Source organism: Podarcis melisellensis (genome assembly GCF_964234715.1).
Source record: "Podarcis melisellensis genome assembly, chromosome: 11".
NCBI classification, from domain to species: domain Eukaryota; kingdom Metazoa; phylum Chordata; class Lepidosauria; order Squamata; family Lacertidae; genus Podarcis; species Podarcis melisellensis.
The window spans coordinates 48660575-48685438 of record NC_138543.1 but is presented as its reverse complement, the minus strand read 5'-3'; the positions used below and the strand labels follow the sequence as shown (position 1 = coordinate 48685438).

Genomic DNA, 24864 nt, shown 5'->3' with positions numbered 1-24864 from the left:
GATTCCAGAAAGTGTGTTTAGTCTAAGTTTTCTGCAAAACACACCGAGAAACCCCAAAGCACTGATGGGAAAATATGTTCAAAATACCGTGGGGGGAAAAGCAATTGCAATTATTGCAAACACCAAATTATAATGAGCCAGTGCACACTTACAGATCTCTTAAGTCTGTTGCAGAATTCTTGTAATGTTTCTGTCCCAACCAGCCTATGCACACCTGTTCCAACAGTTCCACAGCCTCCCTGCGATTTGTAGGTAGAAAACAGAGATAGCGCTGCATCGGCGTATTACTGATACCTCAGTCCAACCTGCCAAATTTTACTAATTTATTTAGAATATTTATAAACCTCTTAATCAAAGAGCTGTCTCATCGGTGTACAAATGGCTTTCCCCAGTGGTTTCCTGTAGGTGTTAGAAAGCATAGGGGACAAGGTGGAAACCTGAAAACACATATGCCTAAGACTACGGGGCAGAGTAGAAAATTCCCAGCACCACCTAATGAGACCATCTCTCCAAGCTGATCACAGCCGCCACATTGCATCTGTACCAATATTAATGCCAGCTATGGCTTTGATCCAAACTTAGTCCTCCTTAGAAACAGATCCATCAAAGTCAATGGAATTTAGTCATTATTAGCTGACATCCCATTGATTTCAATGGAGCTTGTCAACGTCTTGGATGTAACCCAATATTTGAACCAGAGTTTGCAACCCCTCTGGCTGTCTTTGGACATTTGTCCGTGGTGTCATAGTGCCATGGACACACCCATCTCCCCCTTCCTGTTGTGTGCTGGATCCATGCAAAGATACAACAAGGAGCCCTTGACTTAATGCAAGCCAGGATCGCTGTTCCAAAGCCAGTAAACAGGGGAAGGGAATCACATCTGTGGTGCTTGTTGACAGGTTCATAAACTGTGGCATATGAAGCCATAGTGTAGAGATCACCAAACTGTGGGCACCTGGACGGTGGCCCTTGAATTTTTATTTTGAGGGAGGATTGGTTTTATTTCAAGGGTAGGTCCTTCTTTGGAGGCGTTTTTCTGGATGTGTGTGTGATTCGGAAAGATGCAGCTGGGCAGAGAGAGGGATAGATGCATGGGTGACTGAGAGAGATGACTGTGGTCTGTATGCTTGGGGTGAGTGTGTTCATGTGCTGTCTGTGCAACAGACAGCGGCTGAGGTATGTCTGGTACTAGGGAATGCTCCCTGTTATTGGAGAGCATGGGCATTGCTCTCTGTGTGTGATCAGTACTATTGTGGTCGCCACAATCAGAACCAGCAGGACGTACCAACATACAGGACTTGTTGAGTGGTGGCGGCGAAGCAGCAATGACTGTACTGTCCCTAATTTTTTGTTATCACCATGCCCCCAACGATAGCCATTTTGTAGCTGGAAGCCGCAGCACTTTCTAGGCAAGCGTTCAAACATGGGCAGATGAACACCTGCAAACCCTGGTGTTAAAATAATCATAGTTAGAGTTAACCTTGGTGCAGATGTTAAGCTACATGATAGTTTACTGCGGAAAGTGAAAGGAGAGAAAAGCATGGTCTGTATTGCTGCACCTGTTTTCATAGTCTTACATCAAAGTTCACATCTATTACACTGAAATAAAAATGATGTGAAGCTTCCAGTTCTAGACCATAGTTAGAGAGAGCAGAAAAAGGGAATTCACAGCCTCTGCATCTTCTGTTCTCTTTTATATGCAAGACACATGCTTATGGACTTGACTGGTGCACTCACCAAGAATAAGGAAGCATTAAAAATGTGTTAACAAGCAAACATTCAAGCCTAGAACAAGGAGAATGTTTTTAATGCCCATCTTCCCAGTGTCAGACAGTGGCACTGCTTTTGGAGACTCTTAACACATTTCAGTCACTTGTCTGCTCCATGGAAATTCTCCTTTTGCACAGTGAAAACACTCTTGCTGAAAACTGTTCAGAACTGAAAAACAGACTGTGTTTCATCCCGACAAATAAGGGTTTTCACATCGAGCTGGCCTTTTAAAGAAAGCTAGCTAAATATTTAGCTCTGCAGGAGACTCGTGGGTAGAAATGCTCTGTGGATATATCGCTTGGGAATGAGAACTGGGTGGAATGGCTGCTGAATGCTTCTTGAAGGCTAAATTGGGTAAATATATATTTTTGCATGACTTGGTTCCTGTTGTGAATCAGCGGAAGAGGGGACCGTCATAAATTTGATAAAATGGTCATGCTGTTAACTTGACAGGAAGCAGTAGAAATCCTTCTTCCTCCAGAAATACCAATTCACAGGTAGAAAATGGATACTAAAAAGACAGAGCACAGCAACTGATTTTCTTCTCTGCATCCATACCTATAAATGTCCACACAGCTCCCCACAGTCCTGGGAGCCACACGGCTTCAAAGTGCAACCACTGCAGTGGGGCATAACTGAATATTATATAGAATTTTTGAGGGGGGGTGTTAATGGCTAACAGCTGTGCAGTATCCATTTACGCATCCATAAATGAGCACGTGGTGTGAGTTTTCTGACAAAAAACTTCCAGTGCGCTAATTCCGCCCCCCAGTTTTGAGTTAGCATGTTATTTTGACTCAGCTAAGCAACACTGAAAAAAACATGTGCTGTCAATTCTACATGCTGTTAAGTATGTGTTGTTGTTTTTCACCACTTGCCCAGAGTACCTTAACTGAAACCTGTGATGTGATGGGGATCATAAAAGCAGAATTTTATGTCATTTCTCTCCATACTGTGTACTTGGCGCTTGTCTGTCACCACATTGACGACTGAGTGGGCAGACAAGTTAAAATGGCGAGCATAGCTCAAGAACATGGCTAGGCAAACTAAGGCCATAGCTGTCAACATTTCCCTTTTTTAAAGGGAAATTCCCTTATTCCAAATAAGATTCCTCACAAGAAAAGGGAAAAGTTGACAGCTATGACTAAGGCCCGGGGGCCAAATGTGGCCCAATCGCCTTCTAAATCCAGCCCACGGATGGTCCAGGAATCAGCTTGTTTTTACATGAGTAGAATGTGTCCTTTTATTAAAATGCATCTCTGGGTTTCTTGTGGGGCATAGGAATTCATTATTTTTTCCCCAAAATATAGTCCGTCCGCCCCCCCCCCCACAAGGACTGAGGGACAGTGGACCGGTCCCCTGCTGAAAAAGTTTGCTGACCCTTGCTCAAGAATCTTGGAGCGAGTATATAAAAGGATGTCACATAGAGGAGGGAGAAAGGTTGTTTTCTGCTCCAGAGAAGCGGACATGGAGCAATGGTTCTAAACTACAAGAAAGAAGATTCCACCTAAACATTAGGAAGAACTTCCTGACAGTAAGAGCTGTTCGACAGTGGAATTCGCTGCCAAGGAGTGTGGTGGCGTCTCCTTCTTTGGAGGTCTTTAAGCAGAGGCTTGACAACCATATGTCAGGAGTGCTCTGATGGTGTTTCCTGCTTGGCAGGGGGTTGGACTCGATGGCCCTTGTGGTCTCTTCCAATTCTATGATTCTAGGTCAAGTGAGTGGGCAAGTGGCCAGCCCAGGTAGGCCTTCCCACAACCCCACTGCCACAAATGGCTGCAGGAGAAGGGAGTGAAAGCGAGAAAGTCTTTCTCCCCTTTGTTTGCCCCCTGCTGCTAAGAGAAGAAGGCCTGTATTTTAAAATGCAAACTTAGAGGAACTCACTTCTTCAGCAGCAACAGAGCAAGCACAGGGATGGGGGTGGCGGGCAGGTGGTTGTCGGATAAGTTTGTAAGGAGATAGGGATAGTTTTGGGGGGCAAGCTGTACAGAAAGAGGAGAGAGGGTTGGGGGGGCAAAACTGTAAGTGGAGGATTTTTTTGGTGAGTTGTAAAGGGGGTTGGGGGTGGCAGAGGGTAGTGGGTGGGTGGGCAGCAAGCAAGAGCGATAGCCCCTAATAAACATAGTATTCATACAATTGCAAAGTTTTCACTGGAAATTGCTTTCAGTAGAATATTGCTTTCAGTAGAATATTTGTAAGTATTTTTAGATTTGACAACTCAACTGTTGTAATAACCTTGTTGAGAGAAAGAAAACGGAGGCACTGAAAACTGTTAACAAGATAACTTTAGCAGATTTGAAGAGCTGTGTTCATAAATACACGGCATTCACAGGGCCGGCCGGCCGAAAATAGCGTACGCCTTCCATTTTAGATTTGACTGTTTTGCAATGCAAGTTTCCCAATTCTGCTTGCATTGTATCTATCCATTATGTTACTGTTAGCAAACAATGCATTATTATTATTTTTTCAAAAGGAAATTTTGTGCAGAAAAATACAGCAGTGGAGAAGCTTGTGGAAAACGTTATACCACACATCAGAGGTTGCAGCTTAAGGATTTTAGGCAAACGAGACTCTTTGAGATAACATTATTCTATTAAAAGGAAGAAAGCCAAACATGTAATAGTACTGTGGTAATACATATTACTAATACCGCAGCCAGGAATTTAATTCTGCTTACTTTGTCTATACTTATCTGTTTCCTGTACCGCAGACATGGGTGAGTAAAATGTCAGCTTTAAACCATGGGCTATGAATCTGGTTTATTCATTTCATCGGAATCTGTTTTAAGCTAGGATCCTCGGTTTGAACATAATACTCAGTAACACTTAATTCAATAAAAGCGAAATTGAATTCTTCTCACAGCTCTGTTGGAGGAGGGATGGGTGTGTTTGAGAGAGAGAATTTTGGCTATGCCCCCTGGCATGTAACCCCTGATCACCCTACACACTGTTCCTTACAGCCCTCAGGGGCAAAGCAGAAATATTTATCTACCCTTGCACTAGACCATGGTTTAGCATTTTGTGTGGACACGACCACTGTGGGCTTGTAAAGACGTCTTCTTTTCTGCAAGATCATACAAATTGATGTAGCTCTGCGCGTCTGGCTGCATATGCCTGGCTGCTGGCATGAACTGAATGTTGATTAGGATTAATAAATAGCAGAATAGATGGAGGCTTTTCACTCCTTGGGGCTGCCAGGCAGCTGTTGTGCAAGAAGGGAGCTTGCTGTTTTGAGTTTTCTCAGCTGCTTTTCTTGGGATGCTACTGTTTACCTTTGAGTTAGCGTTAGATCCATTTGCAGAAATTCCCTCAAAGGTTTCCGTGTAGGCAAATGGGCATTCTCAGAGTGGATATATATATATTGGCAGACATGTTCAGGCCAGTACTAGCTAGGGTCTGTGTGGCAGAAGAAATATTGTGTTCTGATCTCTGCACATAATATGCGAGCGTGCAAATTTGGGTGACATTTTTCTTCCCAGGCAAACCATCTTATTCTGTAATGGTTCTATCGTACTATTCTCCTTTGGGCTGGAATCAGCTGCTCGGTGCTTTGATAGAAAAATCTCTAGCAGACAACCGCAGTGTCAGATCAGGCCAGAGTCCAGGTCTTTCAAAGGGGTCCCCCATCTAGCAGCGACTGGAGATGAAGAACAATCCCAGACTGTGTTTTCACAGTTTCTGCTGCTGTGCCTGGAGTCCTGAATGCAGCAAGTTCATTTTCGTCTGGGATTTTAATACGTCTTCAGTGCAGCTGTTCTAGTCCATTTGCTCTCATAATGCAGGTTTTAAAGAAATGTCTGAGCAGTTTCATTCTTGGGTTAAGTATCTGCATTAAAAATTTACAGTGCAGTTGGAAGCCTTCCAATATCCTCAATCAGCACACACCATTTTATTACTATAATTAATCATTTCTGTTAAACGTACAAAGTGCATTATAACACTTATCTCATTTATTCTTGCAACAACCTTGTGAGAGACGTTGTTGGCTTAGGAAAAAAAGGGAATACATTTTACAGGAAACGTATTTCTCTTTCTACCTAGCTCACCCTTCAACACACACACACATACACACACACCGCTTTCTTATGACTATTGATGGTCTGCCAAACATTATTTCTCTTTATTAAACAGATTCGCTGTTCTAGATTTTCGTATGTAGTCCAGAAGCTGGCGGTCATATAGGTGTGAATTTGCCATTATCATGTATTGATATACGTCATTTGCTGTTTTGTTCTTTAAACAAGCCAAATTAGAATTTTCTTTTTGGCTCAGCAAGCCCCATTTTAAGCCATGATTATCAATAATGACGATGAAATGCTTTCCCAGACTTCCCAAGGTGTTTCGCCTGTATTATCTTTCATGTATAACCTTTACTATAACACTGTAAGATCCTCATACTTTACACTGAATCATTCCACTTCTCCATCTTCCTACACTGGCTGGCAGCAACATTCCAGGGTCTTAACTTCCCCCAAGTATTGAAAATGAGATGTTCCACCAGCATCCTGTTCTGAGGAATAGTCTTGTAAACGATCATCTCATCTCTCTCCTAAATATCTATTGATTTGTATTTGAATGTGTTTTCTATGGTGAGATACTGAAGGAACATGCAGAGTCATATCAGTTTTAAGGATCGCATCTTGGAGTTCTAATGCTAAAGCACTTGGGTGCCCATGGCAAGTGCACTTAGATAAGACGGGGTTCCTGTGTACAAGTAGGGTTTTTAACACACTCAGCTATATGCAAATAATAATAATAATAATAATAATAATAATAATAATTTATTTATACCCCGCCCATCTGGCTGGGTTTCCCCAGCCACTCTGGGCAGCTTCCAACAGAATATTAGAATACAATCGTCTATTAAACATTAAAAGCTTCACTAAACAGGGCTCCTTTAGATGTCTTCTAAAAGTTTGGTAGTTATTTTTCTCTTTGACATCTGGTAGGAGGGCATTCCATAGGGCGGGTGCCACTACCAAGAAGGCCCTCTGCCTGGTTCCCTGTAACTTGGCTTCTTGCAGTGAAGGAACCGCCAGAAGGCCCTCGGCGCTGGACCTCAGTGTCTGGGTAGAATGATGGGAGGTGGAGACGCTCCTTCAGGTATACTGGACCGAGGCCATTTAGGGCTTTAAAGGACAGCACCAACACTTTGAATAGCACCAACACGTAGAATCTCCCTTCAGACCTGGCTTCTCAACTGGAGATCGACTGTAGTCTAGTCGGTGTGCTCAGGGATGTTTGAGGCAGGGCTCAAGGCAGACTCTCATTGCAGCCTCCATTCCCTGCCACCTAAGTAGGGTTATTGTCATTTGCATGTTCATAAATAGAAATCACCAGGCAAGTACAAATTAAGATGCTATGTTGCTGAGAAGAAAATCTTTGTTTCCAGTTAAACAATATAAAAGTTCATATCAAGGTTGTAAGATTGATTAATAGTTATTTTTTTAAATGGTAATCTGACTTAGATTTTCAGGAAAAATCTAAGTTGGAGATGGAGTTGTTAGATACTGAAGGTAAAAACTTACCTAAAATGTACAAGCTTTTGCTGGACTGGCATACGAAAGATGAACAAGTTAAATTGGTGATGATAGATTGGGCAAGAGATTTAGGACATAACATAATGTTTGAGGACTGGGAAAGATTGTGGAAGAAAGGGGTGAAGTTCACCGCATGCACTTTGTTAAAGGAAAATATTATGAAAATGATGTATAGATGGTATTTGACCCCTGTAAAATTAGCAAAGATGTATCATAATTGTGATAATACATGTTGGAAATGTAAAGAAAAGGAAGGAACATCCTTGCATATGTGGTGGACCTGCTCCAAGGTGAAAGACTTCTGGGAAAATATTTATAATGAATTGAAAAAAATGTTGAAATATACATCTATAAAGAAACCAGAGGCCTTTCTTCTTGGAATAACAGGTTCAGAATTGCCCAAGAAAGATGTTAATCTATTTTTGTATGCCACAACTGCGGCTCGTCTTTTGTTAGCTAAAAAGTGGAAAACTCAAGAATTACCAACAGTAGAAGAATGGCAGATGAAGATGATGGATTGTATGGAGCTAGCCCATATAACCGGAAGAGTCTGCGACCAGAAGGAACACCACGAAGAATGGAAGAAATTTAATGATTATTTAGTTAAATTTGTTAAGCTAAAATAACTGGAAATAGCGTCCAAGTACCTAAAGGGCTTAGGATTGTATCTATGTTAACTGATAAAATAATATCTTTAATGCAAGAAGGAGAAGATTTAAAGATGTTAATGTTTAATTTAAAGGGTATTAAAATTGGGATTTGGAAAACCGTTATAAGGATATGCAATGAATTTCAACTAAGGGGAAACGAGGAAGTCGTTTTACAAAGTAAATAACTGTTATTTTCAATAAGGTTATGATTTATGTTTGTTATGTTTTGTTTGTTTTATGTTTTTGTTTGTCATTGATATTGTAAAAACTAATAAAATTTTTGCAAAAAAAAAAAAAAGGTAATCTGAAGATGTGTTTTTTTTTTCAACCGAGGAAAAGCCTGCATTCTAGGACCGACCCAAATTCTCTGTGCTTCCGCTGCACAAACACTAAGATTGTGGGGGTATCGTTTATCTTGGTCATCACTGTTTACATAGCACATTAAGACCTTTAGCATTTTGTTAGCAACTCTACAATGAAATTCTGACCCCTGTTGCAGTGCATGCTTAGTGCTAATATGTTTTCTTTCCCCTTCAGAAATTGTCCATTTAATGCTTGCACAAGAACTTGATATTTCTGAGGAGGGGAACTGCTTCCATTAATGCAACTCTTTTAAAAAATCCTGTATTTTCAATGACAAGTTCCGAGAGGGCAGTTTTTAATGCAAAAACCCAAACTATCAAATACTTAGCTTGGTCCTTCTGTGTAGTTATTTAATACAACTGTTTTATCAAATCTATAACTGTCACCCTAGATGAATAAGAAAAGTCTGCAAAATTTCCTTGACAAATTTGGTTATGGCTCCAGATTATCTTGATTCTGATCGATATGACTCCTTTATAAAATCTATAGTTGTCATCCTATATAAATAAGATATGTCTGCAGACTATCCTTAGCAAATTTGGTTATGGCTCCACGTTACCTTGATTCTGATAGATGGAGACATCTAGGAATTCAAGTCTGTCATTTTAATTCCAGGACTGTTGACGATTGGAGAAAATGATGTGACCGCTTCTTTTGGAACATAAGCTTATGGTAGGGCTAGGTGGGGGAAAGTGTTGACAGTAAATACCCATGGAAACCTCATCTTTTTGGTTTGTGGAATGTCTCATAGAACAAGCCATGAGGACTATCTTAGACGTAGGAGCCAGCTCTGACTGCTAAACCAAAAAAAATTTGTGCGTGTCGTTCTCAGCGCCTTCAGTTGTTGCAGTTATCGTGCTTCTTGGCACTTTGCAATGTGCGTTCTCAAAGTTGGTGATTGGAAAACAGGCCTCTGCTTGTGACTTGGACCATTGCTTCATTGAGATTAGTAGTAAACAACTTTGTGCATCTGTAACTACTTCTGCTTCCACAGCATTGATTGTTGGGCTGAGCTATTAGCGGTGTTGAGAGCGACACCTGGTGGAAATGCTCAGCTGACAATACACAATGGTTGCAAGAGCGGCAGAGTTTGGAATAATGTAATTTCTGTAGGTCTCCTGTTTACATTTTACTAGAGCGTGCACTCATGTGCTCGTGAGCATTAATGATTTATTTTTTGTCCCAATAGACTGAAGACCCAACCATGGAAAGGCCGTATACTTTTAAAGATTTCCTCCTCAGGCCAAGAAGGTGAGAATATGGACATATATTATAGATGAATAATATAGCAGAAGAATAGTAAAGACATAATATGTGTACTGTGTAATTTACAGTTTATGTACAGATTGATAGATAGCTAAAACTAAGTGCTTTTCAAGTTCAACAGGACATTATTTATCCCTCCTTTTTTACTATTTCCTCTGTAGTCACAAATCTCGAGTAAAGGGATTTCTGAGGCTGAAGATGGCATATATGCCAAAAAACGGAGGGCAAGAAGAGGATGGTGATCAGAGGGAGGATTCTGAGGTAAACTGCTTTAAATACGAGGTTTCCAAATTTCTTTATTTCTCTGTAACTTTTGCATATCTGATAGACATTCTGCTTTACTGATCATATTGCTAAAAGGTATTCTTGTTATTATTTCTTTCATTTAATTGTCACTTTCCACACAAAAGGTTTCGCAGCGACTTTCAGATCCATAAAACACCGAAAGCTTACAATTGTGTAAAAACATTAACACTGGGCTTAGGTCAAAGTTTCAGTACAATAGTGAGGACCTCAGCTACTCCAGATTCAGATAGCTGAGCCAAGTTTGTTTTGTTATTCAACTCAGGCTCCCGTCTACAGCACAGCAGCCAGATTCTGCAGCTATTAACAAAAATGAACTTTGATGGCCAAGCTCAATTTCAGTAATGGAAAATCGTTATAATCTGCAAGTTCTGCAAGAAAGAAGGGAGACACCATATTCTATCAAGCACTTTGTCCCTTGAAGAAGATGAACAGAATTTCCTCATATCTATATTTTGTTTCTAAGAGCTAATACATGATGCTCTGCTAAATCTTTGCTGCGATTTCTGTTCTTCTTCTTTTTACTATTGGTTCTATCTTATCATTACGTGCTTACATTTTTAAGTATGATTCTGAGCGGCCCTGGGAACACGATTTGTTGTCGGTGGTGAAGCATATAAATTTTCAAAATAAATGCTGAAATGCATAAACAGAGCGATTCCGCAGGTGTGGGCAAGAGAGATCGTTTCAGGAGTGAAGCATCAAGTTCATGGGATCCTTTCAGCAGAATATGACGTGGATTGCTACGGCAGGGAGAACAAAATCTGCAGAAAAAGCTTTCATCTGACTACTCAATTATGCTACTTCAATCGCAGCTTACAATGCAACTGCTTTCTTCAAACGTTGCTGCAGCGCTGGTGACCTGTGGCTTGAGTGGGTGGGAATGCATTAGGGTGGATGTTACTTGTAAGTTTGTCATTTGTCACAAGCCAAAGAGCCCACGCTGTTAACACATCCAAAGTGTTTTATGAATCAGCCATGAGAGCTGCAACAGCTTTCTATTGAAATTGTATCTTTTCATGATATGAGTGAATCAGATACGAGCCATTTCAGCCTTTATTCCTAGTGATGACCTCAAGGACGAAGCATTGTTTTCAGTCCTAATTGAATAAATGCCAATTCTGGGTTACGAAGCAAGCATAGAATTTCTTCCCATTTTGCTATGTCACATTGCAGAACAGAGCTGCTCTTTGCAGCAAAATTCCAGCAATATTGGGCAAACTAAAATAACTCTCTTACTCTCCAAAGTTTATCAAGGAAAGAAGTGCTTTGTGTTTTCGCTAAATCGCGGGAGGGGGGGATCAGCCTTAACCATGCTTTTTCCACCATTTATATTTCACTAGTGAGATGTGCTTTCTGTAAGGCTGACTTTTGAAGGTGGTTAGGAGAGGGGGGCTAGTTCAGGATGTAGCAGCCTGCCTCTTTTCTTGAGAAATAGGCCCTGTATAAAAATGCTATTTCCCTTCTTCCCCATCTGTGCTATAACTGTATAACTGTCTATATGCTTCTATGTCCAGTTCAAAGTGCAGTGGTACCTTGGTTGTTGAACCTAATCCATTCCGGGAGTCAGTTTGATTCCTGGAACCGTTCAGAAACCAAGTTGTGGCTTCCGATTGGCTGCAGGAACCTCCTGCACTCAATTGGAAGTTTGGCTTCCAAAAAAACGTTCGCAAACTGGAACACTTGCTTCTGGGTTTCCGGCGTTCTATAGCCGATTTGTTCGAGAGCCAAGCCATTCGACAACCAAGGTACCACTGTACAGGTGATTCCTTTTAAAGCCCTATGCCATCTGCTCGTAAAGCCCTATGCCATCCTGCTCAACAGATTCTCCCCCATTCTTTAGATCTTTATTTGGAGGTGATGCTCCTCAGTCTAGCTTTCATGGAAACACGATACTGTATTTTTCGCTCCATAAGACACACCTGACCATAAGACGCACCTAGTTTTTAGAGGGGGGATGCAAGAAAAAAAATTCTTTAAAGGGAGCGCTGAGCAGAGCCTGTATGCATCCCAGGCTCTGCTCAGCGCTCCCTTTCACGAGCCACGTGGAGTGTGTGTGCGGCGCTTGCAGGCTTTTCCCCAAGGAAGGAGAAGTGCAGCCCGTCACTGATGGGCTGCCCTTCTCCCTCCTCAGGGAAAAGCCCCCAAGAGCCACACACACGCTCCGTGCAGCTCTTTAAAGGGAGAGTGGCTCTTGGGGGCTTTTCCGGGAGGTGGGGGAAGGGACTGAGGGGCTAAGCCAGAAACTAGAACAGCAAGAGGGAGCACTGCGCAGCGATCCCTCTCGCTGTTCCGGCTTCTGGGATAGCTGCGCAGCCTGCATTCGCTCCAAAAGACGCACACACATTTCCCCTTACTTTTTAGGAGGGAAAAAGTGCGTCTTATAGAGCGAACAATACGGTATTTGGAGGGATGGAGTGAGTCCTTGTTGAGTGCATCGGGAGAACAGCTTACCGTAAACAAATGCTTGCTTTGTCAGTGCTACCATGCAGCATGTTTCGCTGCTACTATATTATGTGAAATTTTGACTACTTGAAAGCCCTGTTGCTTCTCTTCTGTCATGCTAGAAAGTTGCATACACTTGAATCGGTTTTTTTCAAATTAATTTGCATTTTCCTCTCCTTCCCCCCTTCAAAGCATGGCTGGGAAGTGGTGGACTCCAATGATTCTCCATCTCAACGCCAAGAGGAATTACCGCCACCTCCCTTACCTCCTGGATGGGAAGAAAAAGTGGACAACCTTGGGCGTACCTACTACGTCAACCATAACAACAGGACAACGCAGTGGCACCGGCCAAGTTTAATGTAAGTACATGCCTTCATGCAGCGTATAATTAACTTATGATACTGAGCACCGCAAGATGTGCTGATGATCAGCAACCCAAACGGCTTTCTAAAGTAGGAGGAAAAATTAATGGTGGAAAAGCCCATCAACAGCTATTACCCATAATACAGACATACATAATTTTATTTATGTGCTGCTGCTTCACAGTTCAAACCATGCTCAAGGCTGCTTACAATGTGAACAAAATACACGTTTATGACAAAAGTAGTCATAAGCAACAAATATAAACATTAAACACAAGCAAACTGAACAATACCGCATAAATCACAAGTTCTAAAATAAAGATACAGTGGTACCTCGGGTTACATACGCTTCAGGTTACACACTCCACTAACCCAGAAATAGTGCTTCAGGTTAAGAACTTTGCTTCAGTATAAGAACAGAAATTGGGCTCTGGTGGTGCGGCAGCAGCAGGAGGCCCCATTAACTAAAGTGGTGCTTCAGGTTAAGAACAGTTTCAGGTTAAGAACAGACCTCCGGAACGAATTAAGTACTTAACCCAAGGTACCACTGTATAAAAAACCAACAGCAACAATCTCCCCACAACAAAGAAGCCTCAGCAACAACTTAGCCCTAGAGTATTTTCAGCAGCCTCAGCTTTTGTAGCTGGAGTCAGTCCGGGCCCCGCCCTCCCAGGTCAGGTGGGAGAAGACCTGCAAGGCAGAGAGCAGGTCTTCCAGAACTAAATGGAATCTCTGTATCCAAATTTGGTGGACAAACAGCAGCAGAGGCCTTTAGCTTTCTTGTCATGGTCATGGGTTTTCTGGAGGATTCTGACTCGTCACTGTTGAAAACAGGGCACTGGACTGAAGCTTTAAAAGTTTGTGCTTGTTCTCACCTGTAGAGCTGATGTTTGATAGTTGAGGGGTGAAATATGAGACCCCTAAAGTAATATTTGTTGTTCAAGATAATGTAAAGGAAGGTGAAGCTAGCAATTTAAATGCCACACATTTCTGTTAGCTGTTTCATCTGCGTTTATTCTACCCTTCATTCATCAGGGAGCCTGCACTTGTGAGACTGATAGATTCATCAAGCAGTGCTGCATTTTCAGTGAAGTAATGCAAACTGCTTTAGGAGGTAGCCTCATAATTGATGGTTTGTAAAATGTTTTGCAGTTGTCTAGAAACGGAAGTTCATAATTTCATAGTCACTGCTTGCATAGAAAATTTAAAATCCCAGGTCATTAGAAATAGTCATTATTTCTAATGGAAGTTTAATAAGTCAATATATGAACAACTCTTTTGCCCGTAGATGCATATAATTCTCCTCTCTTTTTGAAAGAAAAATGAAACCTGACCCTAGCTTGTTTTAAAACTGGTAACCATAGTTTCTCGGTGCAGATGAAACAGGAAACTATGGTTACTTAGAGACTTACTGGTTTGATTGCTCACTCTACAAAGGGCTGCATGCATGGGCAAAAGGCTAGATCAGGGATCTGCAACCCGCGGCTCCGGAGCCGCATGTGGCTCTTTTACACCTTTGCCGCGGCTCCGGGGCGGATACTAATGAGGGGAGGAGGCGCATTGTGCGCCCCAACACTCCCCACTGCGGTGGGCGCTGTACTGGCTGTGACGTTGCATGGGGGCAGTGCGTGCGTTAGTCACCTTCCCGCCCGCCCGCCCGACGTCACCTTCCCGCCCGCTACATTGTAAGGGGCATGTACGCTGGTCACTGCATTGAAAGGGGGCATGTACGCTGGTCACTGTTTTGAAGGGGAGTGAAGAACACACACACAAAAAAGGTAACTTGTTAATTTAACGTTTATTTCTATGAGGAGGAGTAATTCTGAGGGGTCAAACAAAGAAATAATTTTAAAAAGTGACAAAAAAGTTATTTTTAGAATGACGAGTTTTGCGGCTCCCAGTTTTTTTTTTTCCCTTTGGAAACTGGTCCAAGAGGCTCTTTTGGTCTTAAAGGTTGCAGACCCCTGGGCTAGATCATATATCAGTTCATCAATCCAAGATGTGTTCGTCCAAAATCTGCCTTTGTGGTGATAAAATTAAAGTACTTGTTGTATATCTGATAAAAGGGGCAGTTTTTTTACAAAACCTCCTGCTGCACTCAGTGTAGATCTCCTTGATGGTTCTGTTGCAACAGAATAACAAGGTGACTCTTTCAGATTTTTCTAAATTTTCAAGTGTGGGTTTTTTTGAACCAGAGTGCTTAGATTTGCCATTAGGATATGTCTTAGGGTTAGTTTACAGAGAAAATAAATCCAACTATATTGGCTTATGCTTGATTTAAAAAAAAATACTTAAAAAATAATATTACAATAAAAGTCTAAGTTCATGTATTGTTTGACCTACTATAATGAATGTTATTTTGCTGTTGCCTTTTCACACCAGCTTTATTTATTTGTACTGGTGATTGCCTCTTCCATTATTCCCGCTTCACCTTCATGAACCTAATTCACTGCTCAATTTTCACACACTTATTAAGGCTTAATCCGATGCACTGGCTGCAATCCCAAACACGTTTAAAGATTAAATCCAGTTTTCCACCAGTGGGTTTTACTTCTGAGTAAGGATACATAGAATTGGATTGTTAATCCTGTTGACTCTAGTGGTCTAAAACTGTGTGATTTAAAACACTACTTAGAAATGAGTCCTATTGGAAATCAATGCAGCCGCCGCATAGCATATCTACAATATAAATAGACCTAAATCGGAGACCTTTACATTTACTGGGTGGAATTCAGCGCCGTGCTGTGGTGAACATTGCAGTCCCCTCTGTTCTTTCCCTGTAACCATTTTTGGGGTTCATCCCCCAAGCTAATTTTGAGGGACACTGGAAAGCCAATAGGGGCAAGCCCTATTGCGCAAGCCTTCTAGACTGCAGGTTTGTTTCATTATTTTGAACCAGAGCCTATCATGAACATTACTGAGTCTCTTTAGGCTGCAGTCCTGTGTACACTGAGCTTCATGGGGCTTACTTCAGAGTAGACATGTGTGGGATTGACATGTAAGACACACATCTTTAGTTTAAAGCCTGCTGTATCTTGAGGTCCCCTCTCAGCATTTCAGTTTACCGTATTTTTCGCTCCATAAGACACACCTGACCATAAGACGCACCTAGTTTTTAGAGGAGGAAAACAAGAAAAAAAAATATTCTGAACGAAACAATGGATGTATGATTTTTGTGGTTCATGCTGTGGCCACAGACGTGATCTGATGGTGAATTTGGGGTGACCCAATGCAAAAATCCTGAGGATCCATGAGCTCTTACCTCCCCCCTTCCAGGCAGCCTCCGCTAGCGTCCCTTATCGCATCCCTTATTTCTCTTCCGATCCCACCGATCAGCTGTTTCCTTTCAACACTCCCTTCCCTCATGTTTGCCTTAGTGTTTTTTCCTTAGCTGGAGCAGTTTTTTGCTCCTCCTTTTATTCTAATTTCTCTCCTTATTGCTTTAGTCTTCCTGTTTTCCCCCTTTGCAAGTATACTGTCTTTACCTCCCACCCTCCCAGGCAGCCTCCTTTATCTCTAGCATCCTTTATCTCTCTCCCCGATTGGCAACCGATCAGCGGCTTTGTTTCAAAAAAACAAACAAAAACCATGATCTGCTTATTGCCCCTGGGCAATTTGGCTCCAGGGACCACGCATTTGCTCCATAAGACGCACAGACATCCCTTACTTTTTAAGAAGAAAAAAGTGTGTCTTACGGAGCAAAAAATATAGTAATTCCATGCAATACAGCCTGCCTAGCTTCTTCAATGCTTCACTCTGTTGATTAGTCTTCCGAAGTTTTTCAGCGCTGTGAAATTGAAGAATGAAGAGATGGTCCCTTCAGGACATGGGGACGTTTTTCTCCTGTAGTTATGTTTATACAGCAGGATTTATCACATCTCATTATCTGATATTTCCCCTGTGTGGGAGTTTCCTCCATTGTACAAAGGCATTTTTGATTAGAGACTCCGCAGTTGATGCTGATTTTCACAAGTTTACCATCCATTTAGAGAGCAGAGTAGCTCTGTTGTAATTTGCTTGTAGGCATTTCGTGTGTATCAATATTGTTTGATTTATTGGATAAAGAGGAATGATATCACTGGCACGACAGTCTGTGCCAGTCTTTTTAAAAAAGTCTCTCTAACTGAACCAAGGACTCTCATTTCCCCACAACTAGTCCAGCATGTATTTCCCTTGCTTCCCATTAATCCACCATAATGAAGTTTTAGATGCTAAAATCTATTTAGCCCTGGTCAGAAGGAAATAACTGTGAGTCTCACCTCTCCTACCTGACCAACAGCAATAAACACTCATCTCCATAATTGCCCTTTCCCATGTCACCTTCCCATTGATTTGGTTCCATCAAGGAGTCAATTGTCTATCCTCCTTGTCACCAAGATGAAAATAGACCAATCTCGTAATAATTTGATATTTGACCTAACATCTTGCAAACAAATGCAGTTCCGGCATGCAAATGAGAAACTTGTTCAGCTTAAGTTAGCTAGATGGAATTTTGCATTTGTTTCCCCCTGTATTCTGCTTATTTCTTACTCCTTCCATTCTTATTAAAAAAAATAAAATCCGTTCTTATTCAAATCTTTGCAGTTATCTGTTTGTGGCCGTGAGCTCAGTGGAGCCCTTGAGGTCTTCCTGTGGTGCTCATGAAGCTTCTGAGCCCCTCCCCAAATTACTACCCCCCTTGATCTTGCAGTAGTGAGGATGGTTTATACCATGGGTAGGCAAACTAAGGCCTGGGGGCTGGATCCGGCCCAATCACCTTCTAAATCTGGCCCACAGGCGGTCTGGGAATCAGTGTGTTTTTACATGAGTAGAATGTGTGCTTTTATTTAAAATGCATCTTTGGGTTATTTGTGGGGCATAGGAATTCGTTCACCACCACCCCCATACAGTCCGGCCCCCCACAAGCTTTGAAACCCACAAGGTTTGAAAAAGTTTGCTGACTCCTGGTTTATACCCTTTTCACCCTTGATAATTATGTAGAGCTGAAGCAGGAAGTTGAAAGAGTGATGCTCTTTCCCACTTGCTCTTTCAGCTTAAGCTAAGCCTTGGAATTTATGTAATTTTACTGGATCTGGGTTTTATGCACATCCCTTGGGAAAGTGTGCTTGCTCCTGCCTTTTCTCTTTAGGTGGGTGAGCAGAAATCCAGGGCGGGGGGGAGAGAAAGGGACTAAAGGAGATGGCAGGGCCAACGCTTGCTCCAAATGTCCAAATGTCCCTACAGCCCTTAAAAGGTTGATACCCCCTGGTCGGAGTATTTTTTACCAGATGTGGAAAACAAAATGGTCTCATTAAGCTTAAGCGATGTCACAGTTAGTTCTCCCCACCCCCAGTGTTTCACTGAATTATATACACATGTAATTTATGTAATCTTCTTACCTTGGTGATGGGAGTGCTTTTCATGTTCACCGCTGAGAAATTTTTTGAGCGTTTCTTAGAATTACCCTTCTAAAAATATGAAAAGCTTAACTTCAAATGCCATGCATAATTGAATGGGGGTATCAGCTGTACTGACACCAGGCATTAGTTTAACATCCAGTTGCATTTCGCTTTTTGACAAGCAGCTACGTTTTCTTTCCACTGCGACATAAATATTGCAAGTTGGATGTTTGTTTTTCCTTTGGATTTATAGCCGTAATTTCGGTCATGTACTCTCTAGCTCCAACCTCCCTTGTTGTATTGTCTTTTGACGCTGCAAGTAATCCTTATTTTGATGACTTATTTTGAGAATCAGATTGTTGAAACACCAGCTCCTTTTTTCGATAAGATGGGAAAGTTGATTTATGAAACTCAAAAGAGTTTTGTTTTCTGAATATGAACAAGAGTGTTGGAATTTTATGCTTCTTGATATGAAGTGGTAAAGCTGTTCTACAGAGTATGCTTGATAGTGGAGTCTCCTCTCTCAAAGATCAATACTTTTAACATAAAGTAAAGGTAAAGGGACCCCTGACCATGAGGTCCAGTCGTGGCCAACTCTGGGGTTGCAGCGCTCATCTCGCTTTATTGGCCGAGGGAGCTGGCGTACAGCTTCCGGGTCATGTGGCCAGCATGACTAAGCCACTTCTGGCAAACCAGAGCAGCACACAAAAACTCCATTTATCTTCCCGTCGGAGTGGTACCTATTTATCTACTTGCACTTTGACGTGCTTTCAAACTGCTAGGTTGGCAGGAGCAGGGACCGAGCAATGGGAGCTCACCCCGTCTCGGGGACTCAAACCGCCAACCTTCTGATCGGCAAGCCCTAGGCTCTGTGGTTTAACCCACAGCGCCACCCGTGTCCCTCCACTTTTAACATACAAGAGTTCTAACATACAACCTCTTCCTGAGACCCTGGAAAGCTGCTGAGACAATGGACACTACTAGACTGGTTAAGTAGAAATTAACTTTTAACATACAAGAGCTAATTTCTACTTACTCCCTACCCAGTAATGTACTGTGCTTTAAATACCGTACATGCTTCAGGCTGGACTCTGTTCCTATGGCAAGAACTGAAATTTGCCCTTAATGAAGTTGACTGCTTGAGACTGGCTGCGGGCTTTCTTTGCTTTGGAGTACAGAATGATCTCACTTTAATCTGGCTTGCAAGAGACCTAGGGATTCATCACTAGCTGTGATAGGAGATGCACAGAGTGGACTTTATAGGCCCCGAAATTTTGCTTTTAAATTTGGTGCTAATTTAGGTGTGCTGCCACTTGCAGTGCTCATACTTGCCTCCTCCTCCGACCTAACTCATTACTCTTTTGTCAACCTAACATTTCAGGGATGTGGCATCCGAATCCGACAACAACATCAGGCAAATAAACCAAGAGGCGGCTCACCGGAGGTTTCGATCCAGGAGGCACATTAGCGAGGATTTGGACCCAGAGGTACCACCCTTGGAGGGTGGAGAAGCACCTGAGGTACATGCTGGACTTAAAACTGGCTTTTCAGTTTGGCGCTCTACGTGATTTTACAGAATGTGTGTTAAAGGCAAGATTAGAAAGGTACAGTGTGGGAGATTTATGAGGGGAAAACATAAGTTCCTTCAGCCTATTGTGTGAAGCCTTGTGTTGTCCTTTGTTAGTATATTATTGTTTCCCAGTGACCTTCCTTAGTTAGTAAATGCAACTGAGCAATAGAACAGCTGAATAAGACTTGGATGTTCCTATAGGCCAGATGCTTTGGGACTACAATTCCCATCATCCCTGACCACTGGTGCTGTTAGCTAGGGATCATGGGAGTTGTAGTCCCAAAACATCTGGAGGGCTGAGTTTGCCTATGCCTGGTATAGGCCAGTCTTTCTCAGCCTTGGTCTGGCTAGCTAGGGGTGATGAGAGTTGTAGTCTAACAACATCTGGGGACCCGAGGGTGAGAAAAGCTGGTATGCACCATTTACTGTGGTGGTGTAAGCCCTATTGAACTCGTTGGGATTTGCTTCTTGGTAAATATCCAGAGGATTCACAATGGGAGATTGTGGTTTTATTGTCTTAATTTGGTCCAGAAGGCACCTTAAATGTCCCACGTCTTCCACCAACACCCACCAACTGTCAAATATTCATTTAGCCAATAGTTTAATCCAGAAGATGGAAAGAGTGGGTGGTGGAAGGCACAAACTGAGAAAACCATTGCCACTTTTACTGAGTGGAAGGGAAGTTTACTTTAATTAAAATTTGTTTTTATTAGATCAAATAATGCTTGCAATTTAAAAAAAAAAATTAATGGCATCACTTTTGCAAAATTCAGCTTCCAGGCTTCTGATTTCTGGCTATTGGAGTCTTCTTTCTTGACTTGATGTAAACTTGGGTCCTTGTGTGTAATCTGCTTTGTGCCTCGATAGTTTGATTTTGATAACTTGAATTCCTTTGAGGTGGGGGCTCACAATATGACCTTGAGGGTTTGGCCTCAAATCAGGAATAGCTGGCAATTGTTCCAATGGGTAAATGACATAAACAGCAAGGGAGCCTGGTGGGTGGACTTACAGCATGTTTTACAGTCACTAAATAATATATTGTATGGGAAACACCACCTCTGTGCCTTAAAGAAAAAGTTGATGCTGCAGTTATTCCCAGGTCAGTCAATAAAACACAAGCAAGGACCCCACCCCACTGCCTGCATTCCCGCTTACGGAGATGTAGAGGAACTTGCATGTTTTCTATAACTGCACTTCCTTTCCCTTTTGAAAACCCAGTGCTTCTGAAATTTCGCGATTGCACTTCCGCTACCTGCCAGTTTCACCCTCCCCAGCTCCCTCTCGTATCCATAGTACAGTATGTTAAGAGCAAAGCTGATTATCAAATGCTAATCACGTTTTCGGGAGACTTTTAAAGTACATATTGGTTCTCTTAAGTTCATTCGATAAGCAGCCCAGCTAAGACGGTGTTCACGTTGTGTGGAATGGTTGCGTTGGGACGTATGGCAGGGAAGGTTGCAGTTTTGCATATTCACCGTGGATTCTATCCTTTCCGTCAGCCCTGGGAAACTATTTCAGAAGAGGTTAATGCAAGCAGCGATTCCTTAAGCCTGTCCTTGCCACCTCCGCCTTCATCGCCCATCTCTCGGACCAGTCCTCAGGAGCTGTCCGATGAACTGAACAGAAGACTTCAGATCACTCCAGATTCAAATGGGGAACAACTCTCTTCTATGATTGTAAGTAACCTCAATGTGTACGCTGCTATCTTATGTATCCTGCCGTCCATTCTGACTGCTGAAATTCTTGCAAATGCTAGAAATGTTTTGCACTCGGAGATTAAGATAATCAGTTTTCCAAAGAGCTGCTGCCTTCTACACAAGAGCACGCAAATATGTGCGCTCTTTAATTAAAATCGGACTGCTTTACAATACAGCAGGGTTGCACTATTCTGAATATTTACTGGGGTGCAAGTCCCATTGAATCAGTAAATGTTCAGCTGCAATCCTTAGCATGAAAACTGAATATGGAAGCAAATCCTGCTGGATCTAATGGACTTCTGAGAAAATATATTTAGAATTGGACTATCGCAGTTGTCTTTTATTTATGTGTTACTTTCAGTATTTTTTTCTGATAAATTACAACAGTTATAGCCTGGACTTTGTTGGGTCAAGTATTCAGTGGATATAAGTTGATAATTTTTGATTGGGAGCAATGTCCCAACGTGTTAGGAGTTTAGCATCTGTTCCCATAACTCAGCAATTGCATTTAATGGTCAACGATGAATATTGGCAGGGCGACAGTATCAGTGACTGTGGATAAGGGTACTGCTAGGTTATCTATTTATTTAAAGGAAGCAATTTCAAATATTGCATATCATAGTTTAATGGGACATCTTATCAGCTTGCCTTTCATTGTTCAGGAGATAAGGAAGCTAAATATAGGAAGGTTTCATTTATGAATAACTTTGAAATTTTCACCAGATGTGCTTATTGGGTTCAGATACAAAGGAAAACTTGGATTACCTTAATACCGGTGCATGATTAAGTCCTGTTGAAATGACCATTTCTGTACATGATTCTGTTAAGGGGCTGTTACAATATCAGAAGCAGTTAGCTGAAAGCACTTTCTCTATATGAATATAACCATTTCTGATATTGTACGTAAGTGAAATACTATTGGGTTTGCATAATACATTTCTTGCATGATCACTGTGGCTGTTGCAAGGTGTGAATCATTTACAAGCTGTTCTCCTAATCAAGTCAATTCTGTGTCCCATCAAATGGGGGCACCTGGATATGTGATAAGCCTATCATGCATTTTTCTGTTCCTGCTGATCATGTGATCTGGTTCTCACATGAACCTAACAATCCTGTAAAAGTGGCTTAATGATTTTTGAGCAACAGACAACCCGGCTGAAATAACCCCATCCATTATAACATTCGCATGTAAGAAACCTTCTCCAAAATGTACTGACAGATGTCTACCACAGGAGTGTTGGTATGGAGATGCAACTCTACAGTTACACAAGCATTGCAAACAGTCTTTCCCAATACCTCTTGGACTTTTCAGGGAGCGTCCTAGCATTGCTAGTCCCATCAATATGCAAGCTTGGAGCACCCTAAAGCACATTAAGAGGGGACCATCCTGTCTTCCTCCCCACCAATCCTGTCTTCTGCTACGACAGGGAACAAGAGAAGAGGAGAACTATATGTGGCAGGAGCTGCTGCACTGAAACTCTCCAGCTCTGCAAACAATATTGAAGCAGACCCTCTTTGATAGGGAAAGCTGGCTTGGGAAATAGAGGCATCTAGAATGTTTCAAGTGGTGCCGATTCCTCGGCCAAGGGTTCTTGGCATCCGTCTGCCCTAGGAGACGATGGAGGAGCCAAGGGTGGCGAACCTTTATCGGCCCAAGGGTTGCATTTTCTTCTGGGCAGCCTTCCAGGGCTACATGCCGGTGGAAGGTGGAGACCAAAAGCAAAAAGGCAGAAAGGGCAACACAGAGCTTAGAGTTCTAGCTCTCTACATTGGGTGGCATTCCAGCCGTGGCAAAAACCAGAGATTTCTACTCCTGCACCTTTCCATCCAGAGATGCAAGAGGTGTTATCACAATGCAAGTGCAGATTCTAGCCAGGGAAAGGCGCTCAAGGAGGACACAGAACAGGGCTGGTTGAAAGTCACAAGGGCTGGATGGAGAGGTTGCATTTGGCCCCCTGGCCCTGAGGTTCCCCACACCTGCTCAGGTTTCCAGGATTTGGCCACAGCTCTCCAAGGCAGCCCTTCGAAACCCCACCATTCCTTGTGTTTTGGGACGCTGCTCCCCAAGGCACACCAGAGGTCTAAATACCAGGCCAGATGCCTAGACCCAAGTTGCAGTGGGAGCCTTGCAAGACACTAGGGTGTTCAAAATACTTCATGTCCATTGGTAATCTTCACACCGCCCTGAAAGGTATATGGATATTACTCCATTTTACTTTCTGATAGAGGCAGATGAAGATAAATAAAGCCTTCTCTTTAGAAGAGTCACCCAAGTTTTTCCATATTTCCCCTCATCTTCTTCACTCATCGCATTTTTGTTGAAGAGCATCCAGAACAGATATCCCAACAAATGCTCTAGTTATCTTCCAGCCTCCCATTAGTCTCTCCCAACAGTATATTAATGTTGCTGGAATATTTTTCAGCTTGATATTCAGAAAAGTCAGCTTTCTTGAAGTTGGTCAGCAGAAGGGGGGGTTTCATTTCTGGTGATCGAACTTCAGAGGGTGGAGGAAAGGAGAATACAATATCAGAAAGTGAATCTAATTGATTTTGAGTCGAGGGAAAAATGCCAGTGTACATTTAATAATTCAGTGTGTCCTTTTTCCTTCAGCAGAGAGATCCTTCTGCAAGGTTAAGATCTTGCAGTGTGACTGATGCAGTTGCCGAACAATCCCATTTATCACTGGTAAGCAGGATTTTCGTAATGGTTTTTTCCTACCTCTCTTTTTTCTAATGCAGTTTTGTATTTTTGATTTGCGTGAGTCTGTGGTACCTTCTCTTGTGGAAATCATTTCAGCTGTGACCCCAGTTATATATCGACTGCTACAAACTTTCTTAAACCCTCTTAAGAACGGTAGGAAGCCTAGATCCTGGAGAAGGGAGTGTTCTCAGTGCAGGTTGGAGAAGATGGAATGAAACTGCATGGTGTTGGTCAAGATACTTCTTGACCAGATGATCTGAACCAGTTTTCAGGCATCCTGGGATTTAGCATGGATATTTCTCAAGAATGGATATGAGCAGGCATAGAACAGGCCACACAGCTGTATGGTTGTGGTGCACATAATCTGTGGCAGGATGAGTGCTAGGTATGTGAAGATACATTGAAGATGCGTTTGAAGGAGAGGCCACATAAATAAAACTTGAAAACACCGGATTAGTAATTTACAGGTCTACCCCTAACCATGCTTACTCAGAAAAATCACATAATTTAATGGGGTTTCCTTTCTAGTAAGTGTGTTTAGGATTGCAGTCTAAGGCTTGCAGTCCTTTCTATGCTTACCTTGGGAGTAAGCCCTCTTACTCAGTGGGATTTACTTCTGAGTAAATGTAACTAGGATTGTGCATTGGGTTTGTTTCTTTAAGTACATGCTATGGAGACCTAATGTTTATATATCAATCAGGCATCATAATTTTATGATCCATGTCATTGTGGGGTAATTTATGTATACATTGAAATTGCATGAGGGGAAAACGGGGAAAGGTGCCAAAAATTCCTGGAAAATTGTCTTTTGTTTGCTTTG

General features: G+C 42.2%; 1 protein-coding gene across 9 annotated transcripts in view; it reads left to right on the top strand.

Moving 5' to 3' along the window:
• NEDD4L (NEDD4 like E3 ubiquitin protein ligase) overlaps positions 1-24864 on the top strand; it is a 269669-nt gene that overhangs the window by 194362 nt on the left and 50443 nt on the right. For all 9 annotated transcript variants that reach the window (XM_081929590.1, XM_081929592.1, XM_081929591.1 and 6 more), the window contains 6 exons: positions 9512-9573; positions 9750-9849; positions 12529-12695; positions 19458-19596; positions 21146-21322; positions 23955-24029. In XM_081929590.1, coding sequence (XP_081785716.1) covers positions 9512-9573; positions 9750-9849; positions 12529-12695; positions 19458-19596; positions 21146-21322; positions 23955-24029 — 720 coding nt within the window. The remainder of the gene's footprint in view (positions 1-9511; positions 9574-9749; positions 9850-12528; positions 12696-19457; positions 19597-21145; positions 21323-23954; positions 24030-24864) is intronic.